This window comes from Manduca sexta, chromosome 25, assembly GCF_014839805.1.
Source record: "Manduca sexta isolate Smith_Timp_Sample1 chromosome 25, JHU_Msex_v1.0, whole genome shotgun sequence".
NCBI lineage: Eukaryota > Metazoa > Arthropoda > Insecta > Lepidoptera > Sphingidae > Manduca > Manduca sexta.
Genome location: NC_051139.1, coordinates 4,187,765 through 4,210,998, shown reverse-complemented (window position 1 = coordinate 4,210,998; position 23,234 = coordinate 4,187,765). Strand labels below are relative to the sequence as shown.

Here is a 23,234-nt window from a genome sequence, read left to right as displayed (position 1 = left end):
AATAATAACATACGTCCTAAGTTTGGACAAGCTACGAATTCTTCGCTATTGGCACACGTTCAATATAGTTAGAAAAAGTCGTTCAAAACTCCAGTCGATACCAATTCACGCGTAAAAACTAAAACTGGAACTTCATTATACGGCAGAAATTTCTTTTTCACTGCAATAAAAAAAGCGAAAAAATAAAATAAGCTAAAAGTTTGCGTGGAGCGCACCGTGCATACTTCATACTCGTGTGAGTTTCGAGAATTTTCCGACAGAGTTCGCTTCGCAACGGTCGCTGCGCGCTGTCTCGTCATACATAATGCATATACATAACATAAAATAACACGCTGTATTTTCAGACGTTGTGAATTTTATTGGTGCTTTTAAATGTCGAAGTCAAATGCACGAATGTATTTGTGATTATTAAAATCTTAATGTTCTTTTAGTCGAAATTCTGTATTTTACTTTGAAATAAAGGTTTTCTTTATATTTTACAGCTGCCTTTTATACAGCCATGGCACTGCACCTGATGGTAAGTGGATTGGGTCCAGTAGAATGTTGACTGACGAGAGATGATTACCCCTCGACAGTCGATACAATTATGCCGGCCTGTTGGAACCGAATGTTCACAGACTGATCTTTGAACGCGACTTACGTTAGTCAATATGGCGGGTTTTAACACCTTGTGTACGGTGGTCGCTATCCGGGCGGATATAAAATATATCCTACCACCAGCAATGTTAAAGCATAGAGCAATGCCAAAGCAGAGAGGCAAATAATTTGCATAATAAAAAAATATAATTCGTTGGCTATATTATAGAAATAAACAACGAAAAGGTAAGAAAGAAACTTATCAAGTTTATCAAACGTTTTTATTAGTTATATAGGTAGCTACTGACTTTATAGATAGCTATTGTCTTCTTATTTAATTTTAATACTTAATACTTTAACCATCTTGTTAACGATATTAACATTTTCATCTAGATTGAAGCTAATCTTAAATCCTTTGAACATGAGAAAAAATAGCTAGAAGATACTGGTTTCACGCGGTTTATTCCGGATCGAGAAAAGAACTATTCTTCTGCAGTAGAAACTTTTATGCAAATAATTTGCCTCTTTCAAATATCTTATGTGAAACAAATTGTCAATTGTTTTTGATCGTTTAGTCAAAGTTACCTTTCCTGTACATGTCTGCTTTTCTAATATGTTATTTTTACGGCTTCATTAATATTTGATATGTTCTTTATAATTTCTAAGCGACGATAGCCTAGTTGGATGTGGAACGGACTGCCGAGACAAATGTTCGCAGATTCAAATCCCAAGGGCACACACCTCTGATTTTTCTAAAAATAATTATGTGTGTATTCTTGTTGAATTATCGCTTGCTTTAACGGTGAAGAAAAAAATCGTGAGGAAACCTGCATACCTGAGAAATTCTCTATTAGGAATTTTCGAGGGTGTATGAAGTCTACGAACCCGCACTATGCCAGCGTGGTGGACTAAGGCCTATTCCCTCTCAGTAGTAGAGGAGGCCCGTGCCCAACAGTATATAATACAGGGCTGATATTATATTATTATTATAATAAAAATTGAAATAACTATATCGACGGTTGAAAGGCTAATTGACTTAACCCATTTTATTTCGAAAAAAATTAACAAGGTTAAAAAAAAACAGAAAAAAGCGCTGATTTTAAATATATATGAAACTTAGTGTCGCAAAAAATGTCGTTTAAATCAATTAGCCTTTTAACCGGCAATATATTTTCTGGATTTAATGATTTATAGCACTATTTCAAATATACTGAACAGTGCTTGACATATCACAATCGTTAGTGGAAAGTGTTCAATTGTCCGCATTTGGGCATGACCTTCGAGAAACGCTGGTAGTTTGCCATTTACTTTATCAGAACCTCGTTAGTGAAAACTGGAGTTGGCCAAACTCCAAATATGTTGCGCCATATTTACTTTTATGAAAGTTATCGTATCTTAGGTAATATTGGGAAGCAATATATTATATTTAGATTAATAATGTTTTATTGGGTTTATGATAGTTTGCTAGAACTGTCGATAGTAAGGTCGCTAGATTGTTACGAGAAACAAGGTACACATTTATTTAGAGTTAAGTGTATATACATATACGCTTTTTGTCTCAAAGTGTATGCAGAGCCCTAACCGTTGCACCTACTTTCCGCCGTATGTATTCCATCCCATGATATGATGCGAGCCTATCGCTAAATCGAGCATGAATTCGAGACGTCGGACTTATATTGAGTTGAAAACCCATCATTAGTTTCTCCGACCCGGGGATGGAACCCGAAACCTTAGCATTGCAGTCGTAGGGTAATAAAACTACGCCACCGAGGCCATGAGTTAAGAATTGCCTGATAATAATTCTCAACATAAACAGTAACATCACCCAATTATATAGTAAGCACTTGTAAGTTGCATGTGTCTTTAGTTTTATTTTGATTAGTGTGTATGTGTATCATTTTGCAAATGATTCCTTTTTTATAATGATTTTTGAATGATTATTTATAACGTCAAGAGAAAGTAATAATATAAAAACCGCGAAAAAATCCGTTAAATACTTTTATTTTCAAGATCCCTTTTTTTTTACAAATAGTGCATGTTGTGACTGCCTTAAGAAGGTGTTACTCTTATATTTTATAATATTGTTTTTCTTTTATTTAGTGTAAGCAACATTGTAACAACTACTGGCTGTCCTAAACAAATAAATAAATTATGAATTACATATCCTCGTATAATATCGTTGATCTTCGAGACATTAGATGTTAAGTCTCATAAAGTTGAGAAATTGTGGTAACAAACTGTATAGTGTGTCAAATAATCAGTAATTATGATAAGGAACTGTATATAGTTTTACCAAGTGGTGATGTTGATAAAATAACATAATTTATTAATCACGCAGGCGGATATAGTAACACTCAGAGAGGTCAAGGTATATGACAATAATAAATTAATTAAAAGAGTTACTTATATAACTTACAAAAGCGGCGATAGCCTAGTTGGGTGTGGAACGGACTGCCAAGACGAATGCCCGCAGGTTCAATACGCAAGGGCACACACCTCTGACTTTTCTAAAAAAAATCGTGTGTTTATTCTTTGTGAATTTATCGTCCGCTTTAACGGTGAAGGAAACCATCGTGAGGAAACCTGCACATCTGAGAAGTTTTCTATATGAATTTCGAAGGTGTGTGAAGTCTACCAATCCGCACTAGGCCAGCGTGGTGGACTAAGGCCTAATCCCTCTCAGTAGTAGAGGAGGACCGTTCTCAGCAGTGGGCAAGTATATAATACAGGGCTGATATTATCATTATAACTACTGACTTAAAATTAAAAAGCAATTCACGTTAAATACATTAAAAAAAGCCAGCTCGGAATAGGATCTCCATTACACATTAAGTAAGCACTCTTATTTTAATTACTCCACTCTCCCACACACTGTTTTTCAGTTATTTCTTTGTTTAATAAACTTCCTTATTAACTATAGCAATCCATCAGTGCCACGGAGCGGCGTGCAGACCTATTACTTATACATTCTCAACCAGCTAATCTCTAAAAACATGCTACGAGAGAACTTGCTATTTGATGTATTAGATTCACTTCTCGGAAAAGTTTTAGCGTAAAACTACGGTAAATATATTCCGTACTAGGCAGGTCTCTCATATGTGAGAGTCCGCTTGGGTAGGTACCACTGCTATTTCTGCCGCCAGCAGCAGTGTGTATTTAATTGTGTTCCGGTTTGAAGGACATTGTAGCCAGTGTAACTACTGGATATATGAGATTTAACATCTCATGTCTCAGGATGGCGAACGCAGTGGAATACCAAACAATACTTTGTAATTCAAGGTGTTGGATGGTGTTTCTACTGTTTATGGGCGGTCGTATCGTTTACCATCAGGCGAACGGCAAACTCGTCCCGTCATTCAAAGCAACTAAAAAAAAAGTGCTCGATTTAGTGATGGTACATAATATGGAAAATAACACGTCAGTGATTAAAGTTTTGCCCCATATCAAAATCCATGATTTTATAGAAATCGGTAAACTATTTATTAATTATTTAATCGAGTACAGATTGACGTCACATTATTTATTATTGAAATTATTGTCGTTGCAGTTTACTTATGTCACATATCTAGATTTTTTAAAAATCTTTTCTTACTATCTGTGTGGTTTACAATATTGTGTACTGTATACCTGTTAGAGCAGGTTGCATGTCAAATTAAAACAGGTGACTGGTGTGTCTCTCTCTTTTCACAAATCTCAAATTAAAGCAGGTCTCCCACTTTTCACTAATTCTCAGAGTAAATATACTTTTTATTATAATAAATAATAATAATATCAGCCCTGTATTATATACTTGCCCACTGCTGAGCACGGGCCTCCTCTACTACTGAGAGGGATAAGGCCTTAGTCCACCACGCTGGCCTAGTGCGGATTGGTAGACTTCACACACCTTCGAAATTCCTATAGAGAACTTCTCAGATGTGCAGGTTTCCTCACGATGTTATCCTTCACCGTTAAAGCGAACAATAAATTCACAAAGAATACACACATGATTTTTTAAAAAAGTCAGAGGTGTGTGCCCTTGGGGATTTGAACCTGCGGACATTCGTCTCGGCAATCCGTTCCACACCCAACTAGGCTATCGCCGCTTGCCGCCGCCTTTTATTAGATTTATGCAAAATATGAAACAATGTACTCGTGTATGCTTTACGTAATATCCATTACCTGGTCTGAGGATAAAATCATTACCCGTCGAACTTCACTCGGGCACTCCATAAAAGACCTTGTAATTTCATTAGTGCTCTCCGAACGGGCCTAATGCAAAACGGAAACTCTTCTCCCTTGAGACAAACTCAATTAATTCCCTTTAAAACACGACTCCATCCCAATAAAAGCCTTTAAAATTTAAATACATTTTGACTACAACGCTCACCGTTCGCAATACATTACCGTTTCTGTCCACGATTGGGTGTCGATCTACACATAAAATGTTCAATGGATAAAATGTACAAGTCCAAATTGCGAGAGGGTTGTAGCAAGTGCGCATGTCAGTAACTAACTTGTTGGCTCGGCGAGCGTTTCTGAACGGCAGTGCGGCGCGGTGGCGCGGCCGTCTGACGCGTGTTCCGCTTTGTAACGTTTGGGAAACCGTTTCCGGATCGGCGATTTCCGAATTCGTATTATTGCGACGATTTGAAAGTTCGGTAGCTGTTTACGGCACTTTTATTTTACGACTAAAACTGAACTGGGATTGCGTCTTTGCATTTCTTTTTAAAAATATGCAGTCGTAACATGTAAACACTGGCAGTTTAAATTTTAAAAGTATTTTTTATTTGAATTTCGAACGTAACATTCTAATTTACATTTACAGAGATGTAAATCGTCCGGTAATAAACAATAATGGATACGACGTAAATTTTAATGTTCATCGCTTCGGGACGGTGGTAAAATGTACACAAAAGTGAAACTGAAATGACTGTAAAGTGAAGTGTATTCCAAATGGCATCTAAAACGCTTGTTATCGCTTGGGCCTGCCTGGCGTTGCCATTGGTAACAGGCCATCTGAACGTGCTCATCAGTCAAGCAGAAGTAATGAAGTTGTTAGGTAAGATTATGAACTTCGTATGTTTGCATTAAATTAGAAACTATCGATCCGTTTTGGTAATTTGTTGCGTATTGAGTAGTGTTTAGGTTGCTTGTTAGTTATTTGCTTTGATGATAGTGTTTTGTTTCTAAATTTGTATTTGTAGAAAACCTTATAGTATATTGGTTGTAGATTATTTTTGTATTTGTTAATTGTATTACTTATACTTTTATTTTTTGCCATTATATAAATCTTAAATGGAGGTCGTTATTTTTTATAAAATTACCTTTATTTAATGTCTTTGAACTTTCATTTAATCAATTCATAGTTCTAGTTAGATCGCTTTAAAAATCATAAATATAACGAACTTATAGTAAACATTTTAAAGGCATGTTTTACTTTTGATATTTTGACTACCAATGAATTTCTGTCTATCAATTATACTATTTTATTTGCCTTAGCATTAAATAAAATATGCATCTCTTGATGAAAATTACTACTTCTGGTCCATATCGAATTTTAACCAATAGGGTCAGGCTATTTTCTCCGGACAATATTTTTAAAATATCTTATGCTGAACTGCTAACCTAGTTTCGCAGCTATTATTGTATACATATAATGGATTTAATTTTAGTTTGACTTAAATCCAGTATTAATAACATGGTGAATTGGGCTTACAATATAATAAAAATGTAGAGAAAATGAGCTCTAATATTTTGGTTATAAATAATCGAACTTCTTTGTAGTTTCTTTGTAAATAGAGTGCAATTTAAACAAATAATTAAGCTTTAGATTATTTTTCTAGATTCTACTAAGTATAGGCATATTATATTAAAGAAATCTAAAATCTAAAAAATACTTTTTATTTTCTAGAAATTAAAGGTGTATGTATAGGGTTGTAGCGTTATAATTAGAAATAACAAATTAAAATTATATTTTGTATATGTAAATTATTTTTAATTATTTGAAGTAATCAAAGGTAATATATAATCAACCGCGAGCTGTACACTGGAAAATAGATTTTATAGCAATGAGCACACATTTCATAAAGGTTACTCCACACGATAGTTACTGTATTGTATATCACCAGTCATAGCCATTGGTTCGATGCTTGACAAATACAACTCGTTTAAGCGTAGTATGGAAACGGCGCATAGCTGCATCGGGCTTTTTAAGCGATTGAGTAAATTGCCGATCGTCAATACTAAATGTGACGTTATTAAACGACTTCAAAAAAGGTTATACTTTTTTTTTAATGACGAAACTAGCTTTCCTTTCGCCTGATGGTAAACGATACTACCCATAAACAGTAAACATACAATACCATTCAATACCTTGAATCATAAAGTATTGTTTGGTATTCCACTGCGCTCGCCACACTACACACGGTTGCTTGGCGTCAAAAATAGATATTGCGGTGATGCCTACCCAGACGGACTCTCACATATGAGAGACCTACCACCAGTATATGTTTGGAACGTACCTTTATTCCTTTTGTTGCTATACTCATAATCAATTGCATTTATTGTACTCCACAAATGTCGAATAGGTTGCATTGTTAGGTACTAATTGTGGGCTCTACATGACATAGAACTTTAATTAATAAAATGAAATAATATTATTCTTTGGTTTTTGTATTATTGAAATATATAAGTTTTTGCGAGATGTACTAGTCTACGGAATATACTCTCTAGTCAATAAGATGTATGTTGATAAGTGTGTTGACTCATAATGAAGATTCCAGCAGCGTAGTGCAGTTATTATCGGAAAAAAGGTACCTGCATTGGATTAAAAGATTTATACTAAAAATATAGCAATAAATTTACTATCCGAGAATTAATAGGAGCCGTAAAGCTCATAATCCCTTAATGAGCTGTATTTTTTAGTTCATAGTATTTTAAAACACCAACTAACTATAATTTCTTTAATAAGTATTTCTCAAAATAAATGTATATAACGAAATAGTTTTTATGAAATATTATCACGATTTTTTCCTGTCTAATGAGTTTTTTGTTTGTCGTAATACATATATTATAGATATTGATTGATACGAATGTATTAGGAAACAGAAAAAAACAGATGAGACAAAAAAAATAGTAAACAATATTTTCTTAAAAACTATGTCGTTTTTTTTATTTATTACACTTTATTGGTCATCAAAGGATAAAGTAAAAATACGAGTATAAAAAAGGAATAATAATAAAATTAATACATTTATTTTGACAAATACTTAGACATAAAAATTACATTACAAAACGATAATGATGCCAGGTTTATTTTACCTATAAGGACTGATGCAAAGTAAAACATAGTGTTACTACTTTCCGATCCTGACATAATTACAATTCGTTCCCATAAACCACCTCTTAATAATTTATTACGCACACAAGGTCGAAAAACAAATTTCACCATTATTCACTCGTACATATCTTTGACACTATCAAAACACGTCCGACACAAAGACTGACTGAGGCTTAGCAGTGACGTCACGACCCCCGTTTCCGAAGATCAAAAAATGTAATTATCTACCCCCGATCTACCCTCAACCATTTATATTTGTTCTACAAATTCGACGTATTCCGTATACGCAATTGGGTGCGTGTGCGTTGATTTATACGATACGATTTTAAATATTTTTTTTTTAAGTTTGGTATGGTTTAATTTGATAATAAGAAATGTGATTTCCTTTTTGCTCGTCAATTGTAATACTAATATATTTTTTTTAAAAGGGTTAGTTGGCTATATTTTTTAGTATTTATTTTTAGTATAGTCGCTTGACTGATAGAAAAGTTAATTATACATAGTTAAGTATATACATATTGAATTCCTAAATCTATTTAACTTTCTCTTCTTCTTTTATTAATTTAAAAATGCATCTAATAAAACTGCTATTGGTTTAGGATCTTTGTATTTGTAAATCGAACTAAATGAAAACAAAAATTTTAATAACTATTTATTTCGGAAATATAAAATATATTACATTAGGTACTTGTATCTCATTTTCAGAAAACACATATAGGTTATAAACAATTCTATCATTTTAAATAAACCCATACTAATAAACAACAATCGAAAATATCGTAACGTCCTTCAACGGGCACGCGACGAACCGCACAACCAAATAGTTTATTACTTTAGGGACTTCGCGACAGCAACTATTCGAATAGGAATCTTATTAGAGATAAAAGTAACTCACCATCGTGCAATGCATAGCAATGTGTGACATTGAATTGAGCCATAAACCAACTGTCAAGAATGGGAATAAAAATTATGATAACTGCGCAACGGAATTACTCTTACGGGTGATATTTAGCGGTTCTCGTGTTATTTTTTGTGCATGGAAGCAGTTTGTGATAATAGTAGCTTAGTATCTAAGCCATTGGGTTTTGATTTGACTTTATTTATCGCTTACGGGAATGAGCTACTTATATCGATAAGTATAAATAATCGTCTTCATGCTAATAATTATAGAATGCAAATCGTGTTAAAAATATAATCTAAAATCTGTTTCAAATTGACCCCCCTTAGGATACATATTGTAAAGCTCGCAGTTCTTCACAGATATGTTTACTAGTAGTCTAATGATAATAATATCAATTCTTTTAAATGGTAATATTTATATCAGCCCTGTTTTATATACTATCTCACTGCTGAGCATGGGCCTTCTCTACTACTGAGAGGGATTAGGCCTCAGTCCACCACGCTGGTCAAGTGCGGATTAGCAGACTTCACATACCTTTCAAATTCTTATACAGAACTCACAATGTTTTCTTTTACTGTTTATGCGTGTGATAATTCACAAAGAATACTCACATAACTTTTTAGAAATAAGAGGCTCTTGAGTTGTGAACCTATGGTCATTCGTCTCGTTATTGCGTCCCATCCCCAACTAGGCTATCCCCCTTTATTGAATCGAAATTAATCGTACACAAAACTAAATGACGATTTGCAATGAAAGAGGAACTTGATTCCATATACTGGGTTTCGGCTTACACGGGAAATTCTAATTCGAATTACTCAAATGGATTCTACGAATCTCACCTTAGAGAAGAGGTCTTGATACGGATATCTTAAAGACGAAGACATTCCGTGTAAAAGCAAATGAGTTTACTTCCGTAAATAATAGCATACAAAGAAAAACATTCTTTACGTTTCATTGTTAGGTATATCTTGATTATTTATAAGTTACTAGCTTTTTCTTGTGATTCCACCCGCGTGAAAAAGCTTTTCAGGGGCAAATCTTTTCCCGGGATAAAAGGTAGGCTATAGCACCCAAGACTAATGTACTATCTTATTAGTGAAAAAAAAAACAAAATCGTTTTAGTTGCTCCTGTGATTAACGCGTTCAAATAAACTCTTCAGCTTTATATGTATAATAGATTTTTTTTTATTATTTTGAATGATGCGACGAGCTTGCCGTTCGCCTGATGGTAAGCGATACGACCGCCCATAAACAGTAGAAACACCATCCAACACCTTGAATTACAAAGTATTGTTTGGTATTCCACTGCGCTCGCCATCCATGAGACATGAGATGTTAAGTCTTAATATGTCCAGTAGTTACATTGGCTTCAATGTCCTTCAAACCGGAACCCAATAGTGACTACACACTGCTGCTTGGCGGCAGAAATAGACATTGCGGTGGTACCTACCCAGGCCGACTCTCACATATGACAGACGTAACACCAGTATTTAGTATAATAGATTATTTTTAAATGTAATATAACGAAAATAAATATTGCGGAATACGAAAATTATTTTTGTTAATTGTATTTAATACGAAAGTTCAACAAACTCAATCCTTTATTCGAAAGCAGCAACTGAATAAATCATTCTGACGACAAATGACAGTCGTATGTGTCAAAAATAATAGAGTGCAGCGACATCTGTTGGTTGGGGGAATTAATGACAGTTCAAACATCAATTTAGGCCCCGTCTTATCGCACTTCAGCAGCGTGGGGTGGCAACTAAACACACGGACAGTAATGCCTGCATTGGATGGACCCGGTAATTGGATGCTTTTTGAATGAACACATCCCGAAAGTGGGAACTGGAATGATTTTTCGGATTTATAGATTGGGTATTAACGGATGTGATTTTTTGGTTGTCATATAATTTTTATTTGGTAAGATTTAAGTGTTCCGTAGGTTATTTGGTGTTATTACACACACCTTTAAACCAATTGAGAATCTAAATTTTCCAGGGACCCGAAAACACATAAGAATTACATCAAAATCGGTTCAACAGGAGTTAAGTTACATATATTATATATTTAAATTAATCTAACATTAAAATAACAACTGTCTGCTAAATTGACATTCATCAAATGCGCGGACTGTCAAACACGTGAAGTTAAAATAGTCGTTAAGTTTTCTAAAATTTTCCAATTTTCTACATAATTTTCTTAACTATTCTTTCCGTAACAACATTCTTTGAAGAATAAAAGAAATTAAAAAAATATATAAATTAAATCAGTTAAGTCATCCTCAAGTTATGGCGTCACTAAAAATAGAGATTTATTTTATACATATAAGTACATACATTAATAGATATGAAGTTTTAACTACAAAATAATCAAGACATGTTAATTTATCATACGATCAGCTTTATTTAAAATTTTGGTTGAAATTTTAAGAGCCGTGTACACTGTACATAGATATCGCTAGTTTATAAGGCCTCCTACACACGTACGGTTGTCATATTCAAACGCGCCGGTCAGACGCTAACATTTTGAGTGGCGCGTATTACGTTACTTTTTAATTGGAATGACGTTCTGTAATTTTTCACATGTCTGCGCCGCAATCCTGCGCGATGCATCACGCTCTATGATTAAGTGGGTGCGCAGTAAATACAAATTAGTTGGTCTGGGTCCTCCGTATATCTTACTCATGGTATGTCGTTCCGTCTGTAACGTGAATGAGTTATGACGTTTCGAATCTCACGTGACGATACATTAATCTGTCGCTAATTACTGAGCTCTTAGTGTGTTTATTATTAGCTTTTTTAATTATGGTTGTAAGATGAATGGGAGACGTAACTTTCACATACTTTAATGACAGCACATCGCATGTTATTTTAGTATCATTATGAAGATAGCGTGTCTTTGATATTTTTAATTAATTCATACCGCAAACATATTTATGATAGAACGCTTAAAAAAATAAACTTTTTTTCGAGTACGGCAAAGTGATCCATTGCATCTGGTGGTAAGTGGAGTGGGTCTAATAGAAGGTCTACTGACGAGAGTTAGTTACCCCTCGACAGTCGACACAATTATGCCGGCCTGTTTGAACTGGATGTATACAGGCTGATCCCGGAACGTCACACTTACATTAGCCACTATCGAGGGCTTTAACACCTTGTGTACGGTGGTCGCTATACGGGCGGATATAAAATATATCCTACCACTGGTAATCGATAGCATTATGCATTATGGTTATTGTATTATCTGTCCATTAATTAAGTTTTAATGATACCATAATATTCGCTAAATATCAGGATATTTATTGTCGATATCAAAAAGGTGTTCGAATAAAATGTAACAATTTTAAACGTACTAAACAATGCGTTACATTATTCCCACTACAGAACATGTATTCAACGTTTCTACACAATTTATAACGCGATAATATCTCCCATAGGTCATAAAGTGCGCCGCAATAAAATGACTTTGTTAAGTACAATGCATGCAATATTTCAGCAGTTATCATTTTTGGCTGAAATTTGCGTTTTGCCAGCTCCCACGGGACGCCGTTTGATTGGACAGTGCGAAACCGGCATGTTTTTAACAACAATTTATTGCACTTTTTGTTATGTTACATTTGGCATTATCTTTGTTTCCTTTGCCCATGGGAATGAATAAAGGTGTGTTTTGAATGCGGCCAGTATTTTTTATAAAGAACGGTGTATTTTGAAGTAATGTTATTTGGGTTTACACGATCTGGTAAATTCTCTTTTATGGCTTTTTTAGTGTCTGTGTGTAATCTTCCAAATGCACCAGTAGCGACCTCTCGACCGCTGAGTTCGAGATAATTTTTAACTCATAGATTGTCCATGGGCGAAAAATGGCAGAAGTTACTTTCTATCTGGGAAAAATTTACACGAAAACTAATCAAGTGGTACAACCGTTTAAACGTAATAGGCAGACAGTTACTTTCGTATTTATAAGTATAGATTTCTTTAAAGCTACGTTCGATGTTAGTTTCTATGTTTAGCGCGTGGGAAGTACGCTAGCTGACAACCCCTCCTCAGCAATTACTATTTACCATTCCTCACTGAAATCTATCGTTTAGTATTGTGACATGCACGGCTTATAAATAGGCTTCGATGTAATGATTTGTAAGTACCGTAATAATGCGAGCGTTTTGCCGCGGCTTCAGTAACGTAATTATAGTTTAAACTACCTCGGTATTTCATTGATTAATTTTACCTAGTGGTTTAGTGTATGAGAATAGGTTCGGTTAATTATTGAGAGGTTTGACTTCATTCAGGCGGCTGTTTGTAAAATCTAAGGCAAAACATTTCTGCAAGATCCTTAAAAAGGGTGTTGCAGCGACCCGTATCGAAGTGGGATAAGGCAAGTGGAATAAGGGTAGTCAGCCACTAATATATGAATTAAAGCGAAGTGAAAATCGAACGAATTATTAATTGTATTTAAGGGCAAGACATTAATCGAAATTTCAAATATGATAAGCTGTTGACATCACATCAATCACGCTTTATCGAGTTTCTAACTAACCAAAATGTCACAAATATAAATAAAGAACTTCACACGAAATAAGAACTTGGAGAAAAAGAAAACCAGCGTTGACGTAAGAAACTAAAACAATTAATTAAAATCTCACCACACCTCACTCAAATAAATTAAGGCCCATATCCGTTGCCTAAACAATCGGCGCGGACACTTACGGCCAAAGTAAACGAACCGCGAAGTGTTTACGTGGCGTGCGCGTCGTGTGTGCGGTCGCGTGAAGTGCGCTCTCCGCTACACTTAAACTTGGCCACGAGTGTTCGCGCGTGATAGACCCGCTGCCGCGCTCCGCACGATAACATTTTATTTTTAGAATTTATTAATTTTTAGATGTTGCTTTTAGCACTTGCCCTTAAGTTCTATTTTTAATATCTTTCCAGTTTCGGCGGGAATTATAATGGCATCTTATTGTTGTGTTTCTGAAATTAATTTCATGTCGTATTTTCAAGAAATTATTTCTATGCAATCGATAAGAACATTGTGTTTTTTAAATTGAAATGAAGTGTAATAATTACCGTTCCCACGATTAATTTAGGACCTTTTCAAACCCCACTGATATATGATTGTTTTTTAACTTAAAGTATTCCTAATTATTCAAATATAACCCGTACAGCGAAGCATACGGCCCACGATGGGAAGAGGGATTTGAGCGTCAAGCACATGCTCAAATATAACTTCACAAACTGTATACATTACGCGAACGATCCTTTTACATATGGTACAAAATTATCCGAAGTTGATAACATAAAATAATACATGTAGTCAAACCCTAACCAATGTTCGTTGGTGATCTATGTTTTAACTAATCATTGTTTCCGTTCATATTCGTACGAGAATAAAAAAAGAATGCTTTTTTTTTTCAAAATTTACTGCTCTACTGCTCACTTGATATATACTAATAATATCAGCTCTGTATTATATACCGTCCCACTGCTGGGCAAAAGCCTCTAATACTGAGAGGGATGAGGCCTTAGTCCACCACGCTGGCCTAGTGTGGATTGGAAGACTTCACACACCCTCAAAACTCCTATAGAGAACTCTCAGGTATGCAGGTTTCCTCACGATTTTTCCTTCACCGTAAAAGCAAGCGATAATTCACAAAGAATACACACATAATTTTTAGAAAATTCTTAGGTGTGCCCCTGAGTTTTGAACCTGCAGACATTCGTCTCAGCAGTCCGTTTCATTACCAACTAAGCTATCATCGCCTCTATGTTATTACATCCATAATGTAGTCGAGTATATAATACAAATAGGTACAAAATTAAAGATATATGAAAAGCAACCCAAAGATTTTCACCATCACTGTAACTTTTATCTCCCAGAAACCGCTGCGAGGTCTACAGTAATACTAATTATTTATGTAACGAAACAACACTTGTTGATGGGTTGCCAAAAATTCAACTCTTAACAAGTTTTACTTTTATTATCTGGCAAGGTGGCCGTTAAAATATTTTCTTTATGGCTCTTTTGTTAATTTGTAGAAGTTTACTGTATTTTGTGTTATGTTTTTCACTTTTTATACAGATGAACTTGACAGTTTTTATAGTTCTTTTTGGAATGGAAGGAATAATTTTATTGACTTTGTTATGTGGCTTAACAAATTTGTGCAGACACAAGGCAATATAGCTTCCAAGTTCGCTAATTTAAACAAAAATCTATATTATTCTATATATCTATATTATATATAAAGTTGAAAAGTTATTTTGTTTGGTCGCGCTAATCTCAGGAACTACTAAACCGATTTTGATTTTTCACTAATAGGAAGCTACATTACTCTGAATGCTATAGTCTAATTTTATTCCGGGAAAATATAAAAATGGACTTTTATCCCTGAATACTCTTTCACGCAGTCGGAGCCGTAAACCTAATAACTAATATAAATTATGATGTTACAAATAATTTGGAATATATCGTTTATACAACATTAAGCTAAATTTCTCTTTTCACATCTCAAACCCCATCCACAGCGTGTTGCGACATATTTTTCAACAACGCGTGTATCCGACAAACAATTTCATAACAGAAACGGGAATTTATGTGCCGCAGCATTCAACGAAATACGTTCGATATACGGGACAATTTGTCCAAAATATTTTTCTGTAAAGACAATAAAACAATATTTGATATTAGAGAATAGGTGGCCACTTGTTGCCAAATCGTACGTGCGTGCAGGATCCGTTTAGCGCGGCACGCAACCGGGGAACGGGGGCCGGACCCACTTAGATATCTCGCTCAGGTCACGTTTGATTAATTTAGGAGAAATGCGGACCTTTTCCGACTTTTATTTGTAACTAGTTATTATGAAATTGTTTTTTTTTTTATGAATCGTTTAAATTAAGTCTCAGTGTTAGACATAATAATCCTTTCAATTAATTTCGTTAGTATTTTTCTATTATTTAATTAGAGTACAATCACGTAATATCAAGAGAAACACTACCATAAAATAAATTTACTTAAAACCTAGTTGAACTTGTATCCAAATTTGGCTTTTGTCGTGATGTTTTTCCTCGACTGCTATTTTGATAATTGAGCAAAAATTGGGAGACATATCACGACCCCCTATGCAATGCCAATCTCGTTACGTCCCTGTACTTAACCCTGAAATAATGTGATTGGTGCCCCTATAGACGCTCCGTTTGGCGACCTTTGTCGGCAAATTAACCGGAAATCCGATACAGTTTACTATATTGAACAATATTTTCGATATTCCTTATAGAATTATGGATCTGATAAGTCAATATGGCGTCGAACGGTTATTGCGAGTTTGTGCCTTCAATTTTCTTGACTCGAGAATCTATTTTTGAGTGCAACTTTTATTAGAACCTGACTGAATATAAAAGTGAGACAAATTTTCAACGCACATACGACTGTTATTTTAAATCGTTTGTACTTTAACCTACGAATCAATTTTATCTGATGATTGAAAGATCAGAACTTAAATACTGTAGTTTCTTGCTAGAAATTTGTAGTGTAGACGGGAATCTTTATTCTTATAAATATTTTGTATACGTACAAAAGATTAAGAGAAGGGGTTTGGTGAATTGGTACAAAAAGTTATACTTCGTTAGCTCACTATTACTAGGCCCTATGTTAATACTGACGACGTCTTTACTGACGACGCTAAAAAGAGATAAAAAAAAATGAAAATTAAAAAAAGACATAAATCATGGTTCCTCCTTTATTTATCTTTCGGGATTATTGGAAATTTTCATTGAAAAGGTTTTTAGATTCATGTGATATATATAATTCAATTTGCACTTTAATTATAAAATAGTACATTGTAATAGTGCGCCAGCGAGTTCGTTTAAGACTCTTTGTCGCTTCTTTAGTTTCATATTAGTTATAACACGAAGTGGAATACAGAAATATGTTGTGCTTTTAGATTTCCTTCATATTCAGAATTGCTATCTATAATTATAAGAAATGCATTACAGCTACTCATAGTTATTAAGAATAAAACGAAAATAAAGAGTTTATGTGTCGTTTTCAGCCAAATTTGGCGATCCGTATAATTATTGATTTCGACCAAAATAGAATTGGACTGAACGATCTTATCTAGCTGTCAAGTGAATACGGGCAAAAAAGTGTGACAGAGATAAACGGTCGTGTGGCACAGATGTAGAGTATGTCTAGTGTCTAAGCTCTCTATTAATTGCTGACGGTAGGATATATTTTCTATCCACCCGGATACCGGCTAATGTACACAAGGTGTTAAAACCCGCCATAGTGGCTCACGTAAATGTGTCGCGTTCCGGGATCAGCCTGTGTATATTCGGTTCCAAAAGGCCAATAATTATGTGACGAGGAGTAATCATCTCTCGTCAGTCGAAATTTTATTAGACCCCACACCACTTACCATCCGGTGCAGTAGGGAATTTTCGAGTCAAAATAAAAAACATCGCATTTATATTAGTAAGATGTAGGTACAACATGAAGCTCACAGTGTTAATGGATTGAAATTACCGTACCCACTCCGTTTTCGTACGGTCACAAGATTTGACTAATGATGCTCTTGTCAGGAACACGCGCGATTTCCCAACACCTCTTTGTGACCGTGGATGAGGCAATTTGATGTTCTATCCTTGTACATAGCTATTGTGATATCGCTGTTTTCATATTTGTGTTTAGTTTGTGATGAAATAAAATAATACTCAAGATCTGTCACTAAGTAAGCATGTAGAAACTACTCGAAAGGGTTTATGCAATATTAATTAAGTTTTTATGGTAAACAAAACATAATTGCTTTCCGGAAGAAGCCGCGAGCAACACCTATTTTATATTAATAGAAAATATTCAGTTATACTATAACTGGGCCTTTAACCGAAAATAATGTTAATATAGTACAAAAGAAAACTACATGCATTATGGAATTGGGGTGAGCCGAGCGCTTAGTAATTTGTATGGTAATACCGTGTCAGGAATATTCAAAAGGAAGGATTTAGTTTTTGACACCCTTGACAGGTTTCACACGAAAATTAACAAACGAAGGAAGATTAAAGAAATATAATACGCACACTAAACAGTAGTCACGGAATACGTAAATTGAAAACTTTAGGTAAGGAATTTATGAGGGCATATACGTATCTACAAAAATAAAATTTATTGTATTTTAAAAAAACTAAATGATGAAATAAGTTATTAAGTCACAAATTATAACTACATCTGAGAGAATATATAATTTAGCGTTTTATAAACTAAGTTTTGCTCGCGGCTTCGCCTGCGTGAAAGAGATGTTCAGAATAAAAGTCCCGCTATATATTTTTCAGGGATAGAAAGCCTATGTCCTTCCCAGAGTGTAAAACTATATCCATATAACCATGGCATTCCCCAAAAAAAAAAAAAAAACTATCTCCATACCAAATTTCATCGAAATCCGTTAAGGAGTTTTTGAGTTTATCGCGTTCAGAGAGGCAGAGGCTGGGAATTATTTTAAAATATATTTTTAGAACTTTTTAAGAGGAACGATTACTCATTCATATTTGTTGCGTAACTTTAACCGTTTACGCAGTACACGCATCGGAAGATCTCAAAAGGAATAAATTTTCCTCGTTTTTGCAACCTTTTTTATTGATGCTCCGCTCCTATTAGTCATAGCGTGATGTTATGTAGCCTATAGCCTTACTCAACAAATGAGCTATCCAACACTAAAAGAATATTTTAATTCGAATCAGTAGTTCTTGAGATTAGCGCGTTCAAACAAATAAATAAAGCTTTCAGTTTTATATAATAAGTATAGATAAGTAATGACATTAAATTTGTGATAACATAATAACCTTTATGAATATCTAAAAGACCTTTTAATATAAAACACACAAATTCAATAATTCAACGGATAATGATGAAAGATATTTTTCTATTTTTTAATGAAAAAAGGTGCTATAATTAAAAACGTAAATTTTAACGAGCCCGATTGTGAGATGGAACGAGATGTCAGTCGTGAAGGGCGCATCGTTACGGTTGAAAAGTTTACGCAACGAAAATATTATTTTTCATATTAAACATTTTTCATCAAGCACCGTGAAAATAATTTTGATCCGTATAACAATTATCTGCTTTGCCGTATTCGACCCTTTACGGATGAGTTTCAATATCTGGGTATCACGTCAATTACAGGGCGGTCAGCGTTTAAACTTGGTTGAAAGAGTTAGTAAAAATATATTGTATTGGTGTAGAGGTTGTTTTTAATTAATTTTACATAAGACTGTTACCCTGACCAGGTGTAAAAGTTGTATGCTACATTTCGCTAATAGTCGTTAAACTCATGTAACATAGCACGACGTAAACGTTTAGTAATTGAAATGTAAAATATTGGTTGACAAAAAATCGTCTAATAATATTTGTATTCTCAATTTTTGTTTAAATAAAAGGAGAAATAAAAAAAATATCTTTAAGTTTTCTTCTAATTGAATATCGTTTCTGGAAATGGAGATAATGTAATAAAATTACTTGTGATGTGAGAACAAAAAATAAACTTAGGAAACATTCATAAATTGTTTTACAAATAAATTACTAAAAGCTATGCTGTATACATACCGTTAATAAGTAATATAACTGATGTGTTAACTTCTAGCATTATTTAGTTCGAAATATATTTAACCTCCAAAAGAAAACTTTGACGATAAACGGTGCATTATTACAACATAATATAAAGATATTGTTGTTAATAAATTACCGTCGAAGAAGTTAAGATAATAAAGCAGACTCTGAGCGGGTCGAAATTCGTTTTCAATTACGATCAAAAGTAGGAAATTTAGCAAAATAAGAAATTTTTCGGCCAAATTTTCACCAAAATATTCGCGAGAATGAGGCCGCGAACAAACTGAAATTTATTGCTACGATAACGAAACTTCGAAGAGGAGGCATAAATTTCAACGGTGGAGTGTACTTTTGCTGTTCCAACATAAATTTGTCGGTGAGTTTATGATCGAAGTGTATGAAATAAAAGCATTGTTATTGGACCAATAAATGTAATGAATGTTGACACATCAAACAGTAAAACATCAGTGAAATATTTGTCGTGTTTGGCAAATATTTCTGTCATTGAACTGCCGTGGTAATGGAGAAGGCAGTAAGTCAAAGGCTACCATTTTTATATTACTAATTTGGAATATACATACGAACTTTCTGCCCATCTAGTTTTCATACATCTAATTAAATTAGAAATGCATTTTCTTGTACGATAAACAGCAGTAGGAACGATAAGATAATCTATTTAACCATGTAATAAGGCAGAACTACCTTTTCTGACTTACTGCTATATTGATTACCAGGGCAGAATTTGATTGTTAATGGATATCTACTTGGAGATTTATACGTTTTATAAAACAAAGGGAACATTCGCATCGCTCATGTTTTTAAAGTTTTTTTTTTTATCTGGTAATGTCAGTCGAAGATAACTAAACGTGACAACTTCAAATAGCCTATGTATTTTTGTATTGTCAGCTATTATTTCTTCACTGTATGTATAAGGTTTACTTTGGTTTACACGAAGAAGATTAATATTATTTTAAACTAAAAATGTAAAGGCGATAGGAATATTTAGATTTATTCTGATATTTTTCACTGACTGAAATTATTTATACAATAAAGTTGATTCTTAACACGGCAGTTTTATGTTTATTTTGTGTTATTTTAAATTAATATGAAAAGTGATTAACTTATATTCAACGAATGACTTATAATTTTTAAAAGCCATAGAACACTATCTAAATCTAAAAGCGTGTACTAACCAAACGTACTTTCGTGGTTTCAAGCCGTGCCAGTTCCAAGCCGTAATCTAGACCTTAACGACAAAGGTCACGGACCCATCCAACTTTATCAGGCATTAAAAAGTCGCAAGTATTCACTCGCGTGCTCACCAAACACGGAGACAATAAATAAGCCTTTATCACCATTTTAATAAATGTGAACGGAACCACAGTAGAATAAATAAACACGCTAAAACAGTAACGTGCTATCTAATAAGTAGAATTTCCTTGGAGCGCGGCAAGACCGGAAACTTTATGATTGGACTTATGAATACGCATAGAGATACATATTAATGTGCTTTGCTGTACTAACTCATCTTTATATCGTGCAAAGATAAGGGTGCAAATAAAAATGAAGGGTAAAATAAGGTGCGGATTTTTGCGAGATTCGAATGAGGGATTAATGTTTCCGTTCGGCGTCAACACTCAATAAAAATATGAAGGTCTACTGAATTTACCATCTGGTTCATTATTATTACTTATCTTGTTACAATTTTTACAATAATATTTATCTAAGACCGAGAAAGAATATAATATAATGGATGCCAGTCATACGAACTATTTGATAGTTTGATCCTTCGACCTTTTGTAATAAATAACACATACTTCAAAGTCAGAGGAGCGTGCCTAGAATTGGAATTGATTACAATAGTGAAATTCATTTAAAATCCATTCTACTCGACTTGTTATTTAATTTTATTGATAATTGAAACGTTAATCACAATTTTGTTAAGACATGGTGAGAGAACCTACACACCGTAGAATTGTTTATAAGAATTTCGAGGTAATGTGAAGTCTGTCAAACCGCACTAAGGCAGTGTGGTGGAATAAAGCCTAAACCCTCTCAGAATTAGACAAGATCCGTGATTAGCAGTCGACAGTACATGATTGAGGGCTGGTATTATTCCTAAGGAAAGCGGCAATGTCCTAGTTGGGAGTGGAACGGACTGCTGAGACGAATGTCAGCAGATTCAAAACGCAACAGCACGTAACTCTGACTTTTCTAGTTATGTGGGTATCCGTTGTAAATTATCGCTGACTTTAAGGGTGGAGCAAAACATCCTGAGGCAACCTGCGTACCTGGGAAGTTCTCAATAAGAATTTCGAGGTTATGTGAAATTTGACAGTCCACACTAGACCAGCGTGTGGATTAAGGCCTAAACGCTTTCAAAAGAAGAGGATCACCAGTAAACAGTATAATAAAATAAGTGGCCGGCATAATTAAAAAATCTCGTGTTACGGCCAAACATCTTCAAGGTATATCCACCTCAACTTAAAAATCGCAGACACCGTTCATAAAATTCTTAAGACCAGTTATGGTCTTAAGAATTTTATGAAGATTGTTAAATCTTTGGTCAAAATAAAGGGCCCTGCGGTGTCGTATCGTCGGCTATTTGGCACCTAATGGTTCATTACAGCTTGAAACTCGAGTGCGTATTGTCGTAACCCGGCCAGTGTTTACAGGCACTTTGTTGTTTAGCTATATAGTTAAAAACTATGTGTTTACAAAAGTTGGGAAAATTCTAAAAATGGGTAGAATTGAATTCTCATATTCCAATGTTTAAAAGATTGAGATTGAGTTGGTAAGGCTTTAAAAATTTGGCATGATTGTGTTGACTGGCGAGGTGTAATATTTATCGTCATTCGACATTCTATATGGACTACACTATACTTAATTTTAGGTGCAGACACTTTATCAGAATAAAAAGGAACACTAGTTGGACTACTAGCTACTAACTAGTGTCTCTTTTTATTACTCCGGATAGCAATCACCTTACACCCGGCACAGTCCCCACGTAAGTGTGTTGCGTTCCATGATGTCTGTGTATATCTGGTCCCAACAGGCCGGCATAATTGTCGACTGTAGAAGGTTAATAATCGTAGTCGCTGTCCGGGCGGATATACAATACATCCTACCACCAGCAAACAAACTGAACTTTTTAAAGTTTATTTTATTCAAGAAAGAACGATAGTTGATACAGACACGACATTTTAAAGGTGTTTCGGAATTTTGAATAGCAAACTGTATTTAACATGCATTCCAAATTTGAACCTGTATCCAAACATGAAACCTACAACACAGAAATATTATTAATTACGTATTCCACAACCATAATCCCCGTTGCCACGTTCCTACACCTAGTCTAAGGGCACTCTGTATCGTCCAACACTTTGAGGCTCCATATTGGCTTATCATGGCCTTGCATCGCTGCACCGCTTTTGTTGGGTAAGCCTCTCGTGTCCGAAGGTCCGTCTGGTTGTGTATTACTTGTATTTGCAACTAAATAGTGCTGTTGTGTCTCTGAAATGTTTTTCCTTTTCATTCTACTAATATTTGTGAAATATGTGGATGTCAGAAGTAAACGGAAAAAACGGGACAGATTTGGATGAAAGTTGACAGACGTGTAGACAATGTCCTGGATTAACATATCGACACATCGTACTCACGCCTTTTATCACCGCAGCGGTAGGCAGGGGCATAATTGATGCACGGAATTTTCAGCGTGCGTATTCCGTTCCATGATGTGATAGGGGGCGCCACTTCGGGCACACATTCTAGATTTCGGGCTGATACTGAGTAGAAATACCCAATATACTTCACCTGCCCGGGGATCGAACCCGAGACCTCAGCACTACA

At 34.6% G+C, this 23,234-nt stretch overlaps 1 protein-coding gene across 1 annotated transcript in view; it reads left to right on the top strand.

The window, feature by feature from the left end:
• The first annotated feature begins 5,511 nt into the window (after positions 1 to 5,511).
• The window catches only part of LOC115450557 (tyrosine-protein kinase Dnt), a 51,004-nt gene continuing 33,281 nt past the window's right edge, over positions 5,512 to 23,234 (top strand). The window contains exon 1 of the mRNA XM_037442767.1: positions 5,512 to 5,617. Coding sequence (XP_037298664.1) covers positions 5,512 to 5,617 — 106 coding nt within the window. The remainder of the gene's footprint in view (positions 5,618 to 23,234) is intronic.